General features: G+C 42.1%; 2 protein-coding genes across 2 annotated transcripts; both read left to right on the forward strand.

Moving 5' to 3' along the window:
• The first annotated feature begins 5,785 nt into the window (after window positions 1–5,785).
• LOC103745015 (olfactory receptor 1361-like) lies at window positions 5,786–6,715 on the forward strand. The gene has a single exon (XM_008846914.1). The coding sequence runs from the start codon at window positions 5,786–5,788 to the stop codon at window positions 6,713–6,715; it is 930 nt and encodes a 309-aa protein (XP_008845136.1).
• Window positions 6,716–11,810: 5,095 nt separating this feature from the next.
• LOC103745023 (olfactory receptor 1361-like) lies at window positions 11,811–12,755 on the forward strand. The gene has a single exon (XM_008846927.1). The coding sequence runs from the start codon at window positions 11,811–11,813 to the stop codon at window positions 12,753–12,755; it is 945 nt and encodes a 314-aa protein (XP_008845149.1).
• The last annotated feature ends 1,409 nt before the right edge of the window (window positions 12,756–14,164 follow it).

Consider the following 14,164-nt stretch of genomic DNA (forward strand, 5'->3'; position numbering starts at 1 on the left):
ATAGAATATTCGGTAGATGTCTATTAGGTCCATTTGATGTATAGTATTGTTTAATTCAGATGCCTCTCTGTTAATTCTCTGTCCTGTTGACCTATCTAATGGAGAGAGTGGGGTATTGAAGTCCCCTACTATTAATGAGTTGGGGTTAATTTGGGTCTTAAAGTCCTGTAGTATTGTTTTTATGAAGTTGGGTGCACCAGAGTTTGGTGAATATATGTTCATGATTGTAATATCTTCTTGGTTTATTGTTCCTTTGATCAGAATGAAGTGGCCCTCTTTATCTCTTCTGATTAGTTTTATTTTAAAGTCTATTTTGTCAGATATTAGAATTGCAACACCTGCTTTTTTCTTAGTACCATTCGCTTTGTTTATTTTTTTCCATCCTTTCACCTTAAGGAAGCACATATCCTTAAAAATTAGATGAGTTTTTTGCAGACAACAAAAAGATGGGTTTTGTTTCTTAATCCATTCACCTAGTATGAGTTTTTTGACTGGGGAGTTCAGTCTGTTGATATTTAAAGTTATTAATGAAAGATGTGTATTGAATCCTGTCATTTTTATTTCTGTTCACATTCTTGATATAGCTGTGCTTTCCCACAGTTATACCTTCATTGAATTTCGTTCCGCAACTCCTTGGGTATAGTCATTCCCTTCTTCAGTTCTTTGTAATACTTCAAGAGCTCTCTGAAAGGCTGGTTTTGTGGACATGAATTCCTTCAGCCTATTTATGTCATGGAAGATTGTTTTTTCCCCTTCAACTATAATAGACATTTTGGCTGGGTATAGTAATCTGGGTTGGTATCTGTGGTCATTTAAAACTGAGAAGAGCCAGATTCTTCTGGATTTCATAGTTTGCACTGAAAAGTCAGCTGTAATCCTGATGGGTTTTCCTTTATATGTGACTCGTTTTTCTTTTGCAGCTTTCAGTATTCTCTCTTTGTTCTGTATGTTTAGTGTTTTTAGTATAATGAGCCATGGAGAGTTTCTTTTCGGGTCCTGTCTATTTGGTGTTCTATGTGCTTCTTGTATTTGTATGGGCACATCTTTCTTTAATTTTGGGAAATTTTCTTCTATAATCCTGTTGAAGATCTGGTCCATGTCACATCCATACCATTATCTGGAGATTCTTCTTCCTGTATGCCTATGATTCACAAGTTTGGTCTTTTTATGGTATCACACAATTCCTGCATATTCCATTCTTGTGTTTTCTTAAATTTTTCATAATCTTTGTTTGAGTGGTCTAGTTCATCCACTTTATCTTCCAGTCTTGATATTCTGTTTTCCATTTCATTCATCCTATTGGTGAGGCTTTCTCCTGTCATTTCTAATTGGCTTACTGAATGTTTCACTTCCTTCTTCATTTCAACCTGAGTAGTCTTCAATATTTCTCAATCTTTTCTGAATTCGTTCAGAAGTTTAATCCCTATCTTCCTTCAGTTCTTTGATTTCTTTGTTTGTGTGTTCCTTAAATTCACTGAGTTCTTTTATCATGTTTACAATTTTTCTTTTGAGTTCCATGTCCTGCATTATCTCTAGGGGCTTCTCATTGTAATCCTCTAGAGGACTATTGGTATTTGGTAGGGATATGTTATTTTGGTTTTTCTTGTTATTATTTTTTCTCTGTGATTTTGACATGTGAATTTCTTTTGTAGTTTCTGACTCATGTGTGATACTCGGGCCTTCAAGTTTAGTTCTGCTTCTTTTTGTAAACTTTATGTGACTTTGTGGTTTACTTGTTGGGCATGAAAAGCTGGTTGGTCTAGGCTTCCAGTCTCTCTTTCAATTTTATGTTGGAGTGGCCAAATTGCTTTCCTCTTCAGGAGCTCCAACAGAGGCCCAAGCCAGATGAGGATCAGATACTCTCAGGCTTTCTCCTAAGGTCTGGATTCCTCCAGGAAACTGTTGTCCTCAGGAATTTGGGGGCTGGACTGGCCTGGGAGGAGGGTCCACGAAAATGCTGGTCTCAGGCAGCTGGTGGCCATCCCACCCAGAGAAGCAGAGGGAGGTGAGGGCAAGACCAGGCCCAGAGGGCTCTACTGGGTTGGTCTGGATGCACTGGATGCAAAGGATCAGGAAGCAGTAGTGGTTCCGGTCTGAGAGGTCAGCCCCTGTGTCTGAGGTGCCAAGACAAGAAATGGGCCAGTACCCAGGCTAGGAGGAGAGATGATGTGGGGGAGGTGGAAGGGTGAATGAGGCTGGGGGAGTCAAGGCACGGTGGGAACTGCTGGACTTACCCAGGAGAGAGGCTGATGGGTTGTGCAGCCCAGGGAAGTAGACAGAGGTGAGGGTGGGACCAGGCCCAGAGGGCTCTTGGGGACCGCAAGAAGGAACTGGATTGGTCTGGATGAAAAAGATCAGGAAGCAGTGATGGTTCTGGGCAGAGAGGTCAAACCTGGTGTCTGGGTTTCCAAGACAAGAAATGGGCCAGTATCCAGGCTAGGAAGAGAGATAAAGTGGGAGAGCTGGGAGTGTGAAAGAGGTTGGGGAAGTCAAGTTGTGGTGGACACTTCTGGACTTATCCAGGAAAGAGGCTGGCAGGTTGTGCAGCCCAGGGAAGCAGAGGGAGGTGAGAGTGGGACCAGGCCCAGAGTTGATATCAAATTTTGCCAGCACCATTTGTTGAAGATGCTGTCTTTCCAAACTTGTGTGTTCTTTGTCAAATATCAGGTGACTGAAATTGTGTGCACTCAGGTTTAGGTCTTCAATTATGTTCCATTGATCTCTGTGTCTATTTTTGTGCCAGTACCATGCTGTTTTTATGACTATAGTTCTATAATTCAGGTTGAAATCTCATGTAGTAATCCCCCCAGCATTGTTCTTTGTGCTCAGGGTTGCTTTGGCTATCTATGGTCTTTTACGCTTCCATATGAATTTAAGGATGGCCTTTTCTAATTCTGTGAAGTATGTCATGGGGGTTTGATTGGGATTTCATTGAATCCATATATTGCTTTTGGTAGGATGATCATTTTCACAATATTAATTCTTCCAATCTATGAGCATTGGAGGTCCTTCCATCTTCTGGTGTCTTCTTCAATCTCTTTCTTTAGAGATTTAAATTTTTCATTGATGTCTTTGGTCAGATTTATTCCAAGATTATTTCTTTGAGGCTATAATGAATGGGAGAGTTTTCCTGTACTCTTTCTCTGATTGCTTGTTATTGGTATATAGAAAGGCTACTGATTTTTGTAGATTGATTTTGTAATCTTCCAGTTTACTGAAAGTGTCAACATTTTCTGCAATGGCTACTTTGAAATATTTTTGCTAATGATGACTTCTGCTCTCTCACAGGTTTCTATTGCTTGCTATTCTGGCAAATGAGTCATATTTTCCTGTTTCTTCCCAAACCTTCATTCTTTATTGATCAATTCTAGTACCAAAGTATCTAATCAGGAGGCTACGGAGATGACTAAGTGGGTAAGAGCACTTGCTACACAAGTATAAGGACCTGAGTTCAAGCCCCAGCACTGCTTCAAAACCTGTGTGTGACTTGTGTGTGACTGTGTGTATGCCTGTAAGTCCAGCACTGTGAGGAGGGGATAAAATAGGAGGGTGGCTGAGGTTTGCTGACTACCAGCTTAACTCCAGGTTCAGTGAGAGACCCTGTCTCAAGGGAATAAGTTGGAGAGTGATAAAGCAGCACACCCAACTCCTTCCTCTGGCCTACACAGAGAGAAAGGAGAGAGGAGAGAAGATGGGGGAGGGAAGGGGTAGGTAGAAAAAGGGAGGGCAGAAGAGGGAAGAGAAAATAATCAAATTTCTTTGAAGGAATATTTTCTGAGGTCTTTGGTAAATATTTAGACCTTGAGGATTCCTCCCAGCTCCTTATGTGTACTTGTTTGTTTTAATAAGGGGTATTGGTGTGTAGCCCAGATTGGCCTTGAGCTCTGGATCATCTTGCCTCAGCCTGCATAGTGCTGGGATTACAGGTGTAAACTACCAGGCCAGGCATACCACATTCATAAAAATATTCCAGGTTTAGTTCAGCAACATTTGGCTTGTGCTGTCTGTCACTCTCTGAGTAAGGGCAACATCTTTCTAGTCCCAAGAAAATATCCCTAATCCTGAACTGAAGCACCAGCGGGCCTTTCTTTAGCTCACCTCATTTCTCCCTCTGTTTACATTTTTACTTCTCATCTGCAGACTTTTGCTTGCTCATCTGTGAGTCAGAGAGGAGAAAGCTACAGGCTTCTGGATTTCCATGGGCAGGACAGTCACAAAGGATGGTCTGTCAGGCCCTAGTTTCCATTCTTGTTTCTGAGTCCACAAAGTAATTTCCATGGGGAGGGGGTGCAAACGGGCTCTTGAAGAGACACCCCTGAAGGTCTATAGATTATGTGGCCACTCCTGAGGGTCTGTAGATTAGGTGGCCATTGCAGAAATGGGTCCTCCATTCTGAGCTGAGAAGACATCCCAAGGGAAGTCTAGTCTGAGCATTGAGCAAAGCCTCAGTCATGGCTTTAGTGTAAGGCTGCCTGTCCCCTAGTCCTCCCAGCCTAGTTTCCCCATGCTGCTCCCTATCTACAAATGGGCCAGAAACCCTATGCAGTTGATAACTAGGTATGAAAAGAAAGGGGAGGCTCACTGTTGCAACATCCTGTTTCTACACTAGAAGAAAAGTCTTGATAACTGACCCTTCAACCTATAGATCAGCAAGATGATGAAATCTGAGGATCAGGAAATTTTCTCTGGGACTTATTGCTACCCAATTTTTGATGCAGGAGTAAGATGACTTACTGTGTCATTATTGTTGCTCCACAGGGAAAAGGAAGTAAGTGGGTTCTTTTTCTTGACTCTAATGAGACAATCAGGGAATCTATTCCCAGTGGCAAAGAATGCTACTTTAACTACATCTGATTACCCCAAATGTCCTTCTGCTCAGAGGACTAGGGCTATGAATGCCCACAGTTCACCTAGGTTTCTGAAATTTCCAGTCCCAGTTACTTGAACATAAAAGACAGCATCAACCGGACTGGGTATTTCTTTCTAATATTTTATTTATTATTTTATGTTATGTGTATGAGTGTATTGCCTGCACCTGGGTCATGCAATGCCCGAGGAGATCCCATGGAACTGGAGTTAGGAACAGTATTAGCCACCATGTAACTGCTGGGAATTGAACCTGGGTCCTCTACAAGAGAAGCCAGGGCTCTTAACCACATGTCTACCATCTCTCCAGCCTCTGACCAGGTATTTCTTAACAGTGGGGATACTAAAGAATTTTTGGAGACAGGGTCTCATGTAGTATCAGCTCTACCAGAATTCACTATGGAGCTGAGGCTGGCCTTAAATTCCTGATCCTCCTGCTTCCACCTCTCAAGTGATGAGATAACAGGCTAGTGTTACCACATCTGCTTGATATGCCAGAATTGCCTTACTAACACATGATGCTCTTTGAGGAACCCCCTTTTCTAACTCTATAACATTTGGGGAGCTGTAGCATCATGAGTCTATCAGTCAGACCTGATATCAACAGTTTCTCTTGTTCCCATCAGGTGATTAAAAATGGGAGAAAGACTGCAAATGCTGAGACCAGCATGATCGTGGAGAAATGCCCTGTATGCTAGCCTGAGGTTTTTGGTTGTAATTGATAAAGTTGCAAGGATGAATCCAGTGGGACTTCACCATCCAGGACTGGAGAGAGAAGCTGGCATGGATTGTAATTCAGAGATTCCATTACCATGACTGTATCTGTAGCATGGCTTGTTGGTTTCAAACCCTTTGGTTCTACCTTGCTGACCTAACCTCTGTTGCTCTTGTCTATAACTGAGCTCAGATATATGATAGCATGAACCAGTTGCTTGTCTCCAAGTTCCTCCTCCTGGGACTCTCCAGGCAGCCCCAGCAGCAGCAGCCCCTCTTCCTGCTCTTCCTCTTCATGTACCTGGCCACCGTCCTGAGGAACTTGCTCATCATCCTGGCCATCGGCACTGAGTCCCGCCTGCACACCCCCATGTACTTCCTCTGTAACCTGTCCTTTGTGGATGTCTGCTTCTCCTCCACCACTGTCCCCAAGGTGCTGGCCAACCACATACTCAGGAGTCAAGCTATCTCCTTCTTTGGGTGTCTCACCCAGCTGTATTTTCTCTGTGTATTTGCTGACATGGACAATTTCCTTCTGGCTGTGATGGCCTATGACCGCTTTGTGGCCATATGCCACCCCTTATACTACACAACGAAGATGACCTGTCAGCTCTGTATTGGTCTGGTCACTGGCTTATGGGTCATTGCCAACCTGAATGGTCTTTTGTACACTCTGATTACAGCTAGACTCTCATTCTGTGCAGACAATGCCATCCCCCACTTCTTCTGTGATGTGATTCCCCTCCTGAAACTCTCCTGCTCAGACACACACCTCAACGAGATGATGATTCTTAGTGAGGGGGCCCTGATCATGGTCACCCTATTTGTCTGCATCCTGGCCTCCTACATTCAGATCACCTGTGCTGTCCTGAGAGCCCCATCCACAAGGGGAAGATGGAAAGCCTTCTCCACCTGTGGCTCCCACCTGGCTGTGGTCTGCCTCTTCTATGGCACCATCATATCTCTGTATTTCAACTCCTCATCCTCTCACTCCTCTGGGAAGGACATGGCAGCTGCTGTGATGTACACAGTGGTGACCCCCATGCTGAACCCTTTCATCTACAGCCTGAGGAACAAGGACATAAAAGGGGCTCTAAGAAAAGTGGTTACTAGAAAATCTTTATCTACTCAGTAACTACAAGAGCTAAGAAAATCATAAATGAAACTAATTTCTATAAATATTCTTCTTCCCATGTGAAATATTGTATTTAAGAAAAATACCTAATTTCTATTTTTGGAGAACAAAACTCATGAGAAATTCTATAGGTTAGAATAGATAAGGGATAGTGGGATGTGGTGGTACAAGCCTTTAATCCCAGCATCAGAAGGCAGAGGCAGGGAAGGATCTTTATGAGATCAAAGCCAGCTTGGTCAAATTTCATGCCAGCTGGGGCTATATGGAGACCCTATCTAAAAAACAAAACAAAAATAGAAAAGTGGTAGAGTGCTTGCCTGCATGTAAGGGGCCCTAGGTTCAATTATCAGAGCGAAAAAAGTGAAAAACGAAAACTTTAATGGACTGACTTTACTTGTTAGTGTCCTCCTGACAAAAAAAAACCATGAATTTGAGTGAGAAATGTTGTATGAAAATTTTAAAGCTCAATTTTAATAATTTTGTTTTAAAAAAACACCATGAACATGCTTACACTGAGACAGTGCACACCTTTGGGGGAACAGTGAGGTGTCTCAGCATAAGGCTGCTAAAAGTGACTTAAGATCTGTGCTTGGGTGTGGTGATGTTGGAGAGAAGTTGGAAAATTGTTATTGCTCTAATAGGATGCAGTTACAAAGTCTGGGGAATTTTGATTGGTTATATTAAAGTATTTCATGTAGAAGGAAGGACTAGGTGGAGACTGAGCTCTGATTGTCCAAGAATCCTTGTCCCTTTATATTAGCCAGCTCCAGAGGGGAGAATGTGGTCATTTTTATGGCTAGAACAATATTCCTGTTTTTATACTCAGATGGAATAACAGAATGGAATTTTGTGTCTTGTGCTAGCACAGTAACGCAGACCTTATTTGCTACTGATGCTCTGTGAAATTCTCTTGTGTTCATCACGACAACATCAGCACCTATCTGTGTCAAGATAGCTGCCAGATATCAAGGCTCATCACCCTTGAGAAAGCTGACCCAGACATGAACATAGTTTATGGGAAGGCTGTATTCTCAATGGGGCCAGTAGAGAAGGGTTCACTTCCAAAAACTCTAATTCTGCTCCCTGTTTAAGCTAATCTTTTTATCTTCTCATCTGAGCTTTATGTAGCATATAACATTAAAGCAGGAAAATGGTTAATTAAAAGTGAAGTGCCGCCAGGCATGTGGAACACACCTTTAATCTCAGCACTTGGGAGGCAGAGGCAGGAGAATCTCTGTAAGATTGAGTCCAGCCTGGCCTACATAGTGAGTTCCAGGCCAGCTGGAGCTATAGGGAGATCCTGTCTCAAAAAAAAAATTAAAGCAAAATATTTTCTATAATCTCACTATCTAGACATGTGAGTAAAATAAATATTTTGCCCCCTTTTGTTCCATTTAAGTAAATGCACTGATATTTTTACTTAAATGTTAATCTATGTTAAGCTTTCAACTGTTATTTTACAAGAAAGGTTTTCTAAATTACTGCATATCTATAAATTCATTTTTACTGATGTATGCATTTCCACTCCCTAGTTTTTTGTGTTTTTTTTGGTATATTTGAGACAGGGTCTCCCTGTAGCCCCAGCTGGCCTGGAACTTGCTTTGTAGACCAGGCTGGTCTCAATCTCACAGAGAACCACCTGCCCCTGCCTCACAAGTGCTGGGATTAAAGGTGTACACCACCACATCTGGTCACTCCCTAGTAATTCTATTTCTTAACTAAAACATCACAGAAACATACAGTATACTTTGAAATTTATTTTGAAAATGACAAATAAGCCTGGCATGGTGGCACAAGCCTATAATGCCAGCCTCCAAGGGCTGAGGCAAGATCACAAGTTCATTGCCATCCTGGGCTACATCGTGGGTTCCAGGTCATCCTTGACTCCAGTTCGAGAGCCTGTCTTAACAAACAAAAGAAAAAAAAATGAATTAGAGAATATATCAGACTACTTTCTCCTCGTCTTTGACTTTCAGCATTTTTACCATGACATGTAAGTTCTGGTGTTTGTGCCAGTTGTAATGATTGAGCTTCCTGTACATACACACAGTTGTTTTTTTGAACAAATTTAAAAAGTTTCCAGCCACTAATTCTTCAAAGGGTCTTTCCTTCCCTTTCCCTTCTCTTTAGAATTACTATTATGTAAATTGGATGCATTTAACGCTGTCTACTTTTGACCCTCTGTTCATTTTCTTCATTTTCCCCCAGTTCTTCAGCTTCCACAATCTGTATAGGACTACTTTTCAGCTTGCTAATTCTTTCACATCAGTAGACCCCCTTTAATGAACTGTATACTTAACTCTTTACTTCTCAGCTCCTGAGGTTTACTTGGCCATTCTCCGGGATCCCGTCGTCTTATTCTCCATCTATTGCAGCATTGTTGTCATGTGCTCATTTACATCTTTAACTGTTTCTCTCCATTTGTCAACATATTTGAAATGTTTCCTTCAAAATATTTTGTTAGAGATGCCTTCTCTTTCTCATAGTCAGTTTCTATTGCCCTCAGTTTGGTATAAGGGTCATTATTCTCTTTCCTTGCATACTTCCACTTTTTATGTTGGAATGTGGACAGTTTTGAAATATGGCTGACAACCATCTGTAACTGCAGTTTCAGGGGATCCAACACCCTCTTCTGACCTCCACAGGCATTTATGACATGGGTGCACTTACATACATGCATGCATAACACTCATACACATAAAATAGAAATAATAAATACATTAAAAATTATTTTCTAATAGGACCTTGGGCTGTCTTTCACTATTCACTCAGGAGGTCTAGATATTTTGATAATCATTGAATAAAACATTACTTTTTGTGTGTATACTCTTTTGCATGTGTGTATATGTGGGGTATGCATGCATGTATGTATGCATGCATGTTCATGTGTGTTCATATGGGATGTGTGTATGCATGCAAAAGGAGACCAGAGGTTGATGCTAGGTATCTTCTTCAATCTCTCTCCAACTTCTCTATTGAGGCAGGGTCATTTACTGAATCCAGAGCTCACTGCTAGTGATTAGCCACCTTGTCACAGGTATCCCCTTTCTCTGTATCCTGCACTGAGATTGCAGATTGATTCCCACACCCACCTAGCATACATGTGAGTACTGAGAATCTGAATTCTAGTCCTCAGCCTGAACTTTACCTACTGAATCATCTTTCCAACACCCAAAAGTAGTGATTTTTATCTAAAATTTTTATTGTGGAAAATTTCAAATATATGCAAGAGCAGGCAGCATAGATATACTAATCACGTAGATGAAAGAATTAACTGTCAGTATTATTTCTTCTATGCCCTTGAACTCTTTCTTCTTCTATTTTACTGTTGTTACTATTATTTTTATTGTTTTCTGTGGGACGTACCTCATGGTGTGGTCCAGATAAGATAGCCATTTTCTTTTTATTTTCCTGTTTCTGTTTCTATGAGATAGGGTCTTGGTATGATGCTCAGGCTAGCCTGGAACTTGGCAACATTACTCCTGCCTCTGACTGCAATGTGTCTAGATTACAGGGGTGAGCCACCACACCCAGATCATCAGTTTCATAAACTGTTTTCCAGGATCAGCTCAGAAAGACTCAGCTTCTACTGTTTGACACTAAGTACAGTGAGTGATGACATCTATTTAGTCATTAGAAAATACTCTGAACTAACAGCATTAGGACTTTCTCCAGCTCACCTTTATACTTTTCCTGTGTGTTTATGTGATTTTGCCCTCATCTACAAACTTTAACTTGTTCATCTGAGTGAATCAGGAGAAAGTTGCAAGCTTCTGCGGTTATATTGATAGAACAAGGCCCACTGAGGATGAGCCGAAAGTCCTCAGTCCCTGTACTAGGTTTCCGAGTTAAATCATGAATTTTCCCTGGGAAAGGAGGGGAGAGTATGAATGAGGTTGTTGAAGACACACTTTTAATAGTGTATAGATTTTAAGAAATTGGTGCTCCATTGTGAGCTGGGAAGATATCCCATAGGATGTCCACTCTCTGAGCTTGGAGCTCATCAGACATGGGAGGTTACACACTCTTCCAACCCCCTCTTCCCTCATTGTACATTACACCAAATGCTTTAAGGGACCAAGCCCAGCAGTGCAATGCCATTTATTCCCTTCTGCATATCCAGCATCCTCTATCTGCAAATGTGCCACATACTCAATGCAGGAAATGGCCCTGTGTCAAGAAAGGGGAAGACATTGACTCAGGTAGTGTATTATCCTAAGTTTCTATGCAAAGAAAGTAAGAAGAAAAATCAGAACTAACTCTTCAAATCACCAAGGTGGTGAAACTCTCAAGGAATTTTCTCTGGGACTAGTCTCCACCCAGATTGCTTTATCCCAAAGTGTTGACCCAGCACTTAGATGATATACTTTGTCATCATGGTGGGCTCACGGGGATAAGTAAATAGGTGGGACAATTACTGTCTGCCTGTCTCTAATGAGATGCTCAGGGAGTCTAGACCCACCGGGAATGGATGCTGCAGTAAATACCTGTTTGATTCTCCAAAATATCCTTCCTGCACAGTGGGATAAGGCTGTGATCATATACTGTTCACTTGCTCAGAACCCTCTGAATATTCTGAGACTTTCCAAGCCTTAGAATAAAGAACACCTTTGCCCAGTAATTCCAAGGTGAAGAACAGATGAAAGTAATAGCATGATCTGTCCAGGTACTTTAATAACCATGGAGATGACACTATGTTGTTGTAACAAGTGATGCTCACTCTTCCCCATCCAGGGAGCAGCAGCAAGAGTCATGAGTCTATCAACTGGAACTTGAGACCAGAATAACAACAATCAGCTGTTTCTCTTGTTCTTCTGATGCTAAGGAGTGGGGAGAAGACTGGGAATGTGAACAGAGCTCAACATGGTGGCAGGGAAGGGCTATGTGTGTATGTGAATGTTTTCACATTATATTCAGTACAGCTGAAAGGATGAACCTGTGGGACCAGGACCACCTAGGACGGGGACTTGTAAACTAAGAGTGTAGGAAATAGAAACAAATCCTTAATATGACCTTGTCTGTAGCAGGATTTGTTACATCCAGACAATGGCTCCTACATTTCTGACCTCTGCCTGTTTTCTCTGAGCTTAGAAATATGAGAGGCACCAACCAATCCCTTGTTTCTGAGTTCCTCCTCCTGGGACTCTCCAGGCAGCCCCAGCAGCAGCAGCCCCTCTTCCTGCTCTTCCTCATCATGTACCTGGCCACCATCCTGGGAAACCTGCTCATCATCCTGGCCATTGGCACTGACTCCCGCCTGCACACCCCCATGTACTTCTTCCTCTGCAACCTGTCCTTTGTGGATGTCTGCTTCTCCTCCACCACTGTCCCCAAGGTGCTGGCCATTCATGTACTTGGGAGTCATTCTATCTCCTTTTCTGAGTGCTTTACCCAAATTTATTTTCTCTGTGTGTTTGCTGTCATGGACAATTTCCTCCTGGCTGTAATGGCCTATGACCGTTTTGTGGCCATATGCCATCCCTTATATTACACAACAAAGATAACTCATAAGCTCTGTGCCCTGCTGGTGGCTGGGTCATGGGTCATTGCCAGCCTAAATGCTCTACTGCATACCCTACTCATGGCTCGACTCTCATTCTGTGCAGACAATGTCATCCCCCACTTCTTCTGTGATATGACTCCTCTCCTGAAACTCTCTTGCTCAGACACACATCTTAATGAGTTGATGATTCTTTTTGTAGCAGGAATGCTAATGATAGCCCCATTTATTTGCATCCTGGTGTCATATATCCTTATTGCTTGTGCTATCTTGAGAGTTTCATCCACAAGTGGAAGATGGAAAGCCTTCTCCACCTGCAGCTCCCACCTGGCTGTGGTCTGCCTCTTCTATGGCACCATCATATCTCTGTATTTCAACCCCTCATCTTCTTACTCTGCTGGGAAGGATACGGCATCGGCTGTGATGTACACAGTGGTGACCCCCATGCTGAATCCTTTCATCTACAGTCTGAGGAACAAGGACATGAAAGGGGCTCTAAAGAAAGTGCTTACCATGAAATTTTCATCAACTCAAGAATGATTAAGTGCTAAGAAAATCATCATGGAAATTTATTTCCAAGAAAGTCCTTTTTGTTTTTCCTGCTGTGTGAAACTTCATATTTTGTCTTTTGTTAGAAATTCATCTACTATGTCTTTTAGGAGAACAAAATCCATGTTATAGACTCAGTAGGTGAAACATGGAAAGAAGCTTGGGATGTAGCTCAATTACAGAGTGCTTACCTGGCATGTACAGCACCCTAGGTTCGATTCCTAGTACTGCCAAAATAAAGATAAAAATTATTTAGATCAAATTACTTCAATCCAATTGTCAGCACCCTCCTGATAAAACCCACCAGAAGCATACCTGCACATATTATCCTTACACGAGGGGAGAATGCACAGCTTTGGGGAGCAGTGAGGCCCCTCATTAGGACTCTGCTAAAAAGAACTAAAGCCTGAGCTTGTGTGGCATGATATTGGAGAAGAATTAGGAAGTGACTCTTGCTCTGGATGGGATGGTGTTAGGATCATTTTGATTGTGTATCTTAATATAGTTCATCAAGAAAGAAAGAATAGATGGAGACTGAGCTCTAACTGGCCAAGCAGCACCCACTCATGTCAGCCATCACCCTGGGGTAGAGGGTATGGGGTCATTTTTGTGCCTAGGACAACATTCATGTTTATGTTCTTGGAGAAAGTTTTACGTCTTGCACTATCACAGTCACAGAGATCTTTTTTGCTACTGATGTTCTGTGAAATTCTTTATGTTTATTAGAACTCCAAGCTGTGTCAGGCCAGTTCCTGATCGGTGCCTGCATCCTTTGCTACAACAGAGTCCTTGTTATGAGCACATTTACTGGGAAGTTCCAACTTAGTAGGGCAAGAGGGAATGAATTTTTTCAGAGCTTCAGGAAACTCAATTCTGCCACTGGTTTTTTAAAAAATATATTTTATTTATTTTTTGTGTATGCGTGTATTGCCTGCATGTATGTAAGTGCACCTATGTCATACAATACTCATGGAAATCAGAAGAGGGTGTCCCTTGGAACTGGAGTTATGGACAATTGTTAGCCACCATGTGGGTACTGGGACTTGAACCTGGATCCTCTGCAAGAGAAGCCAGTGCTCTTAACTCCTGAGCTATCTCTTTAGTTCCCTGCCACTGTTTTTAAAACGCATCAGAGTATTTTGTAGCACACATTATGCAGGAAAATAGAGAGTTACATAATTTTTATTCCATTGATTTATTATTGATTTGCGGGCGTGTGTGTGTGTGTGTGTGTGTGTGTGTGTGTGTGTGTACAGGTGAGTGCCATGGAGCACATGTGGAGATCAGAGAACCATTTGTAGAAAGGGTTTTTCTTCTTCACCCATACCCTGGGGATCAAAGTTAGGTTGCCAGGCTCTGCGACAAGCTCCTTTACCCACTGAGCCACAGTACAGCCCTTA

Source organism: Nannospalax galili, unplaced genomic scaffold (genome assembly GCF_000622305.1).
Source record: "Nannospalax galili isolate Female #2095 unplaced genomic scaffold, S.galili_v1.0 scaffold471, whole genome shotgun sequence".
Classification (NCBI taxonomy): Eukaryota; Metazoa; Chordata; class Mammalia; order Rodentia; family Spalacidae; genus Nannospalax; species Nannospalax galili.

Bases quoted from the DNA above. Each gene is read 5' to 3' on its own strand.
- LOC103745015 (XM_008846914.1), top strand. From the start codon at position 5,786: ATGAACCAGTTGCTTGTCTCCAAGTTCCTCCTCCTGGGACTCTCCAGG.
- LOC103745023 (XM_008846927.1), top strand. From the start codon at position 11,811: ATGAGAGGCACCAACCAATCCCTTGTTTCTGAGTTCCTCCTCCTGGGA.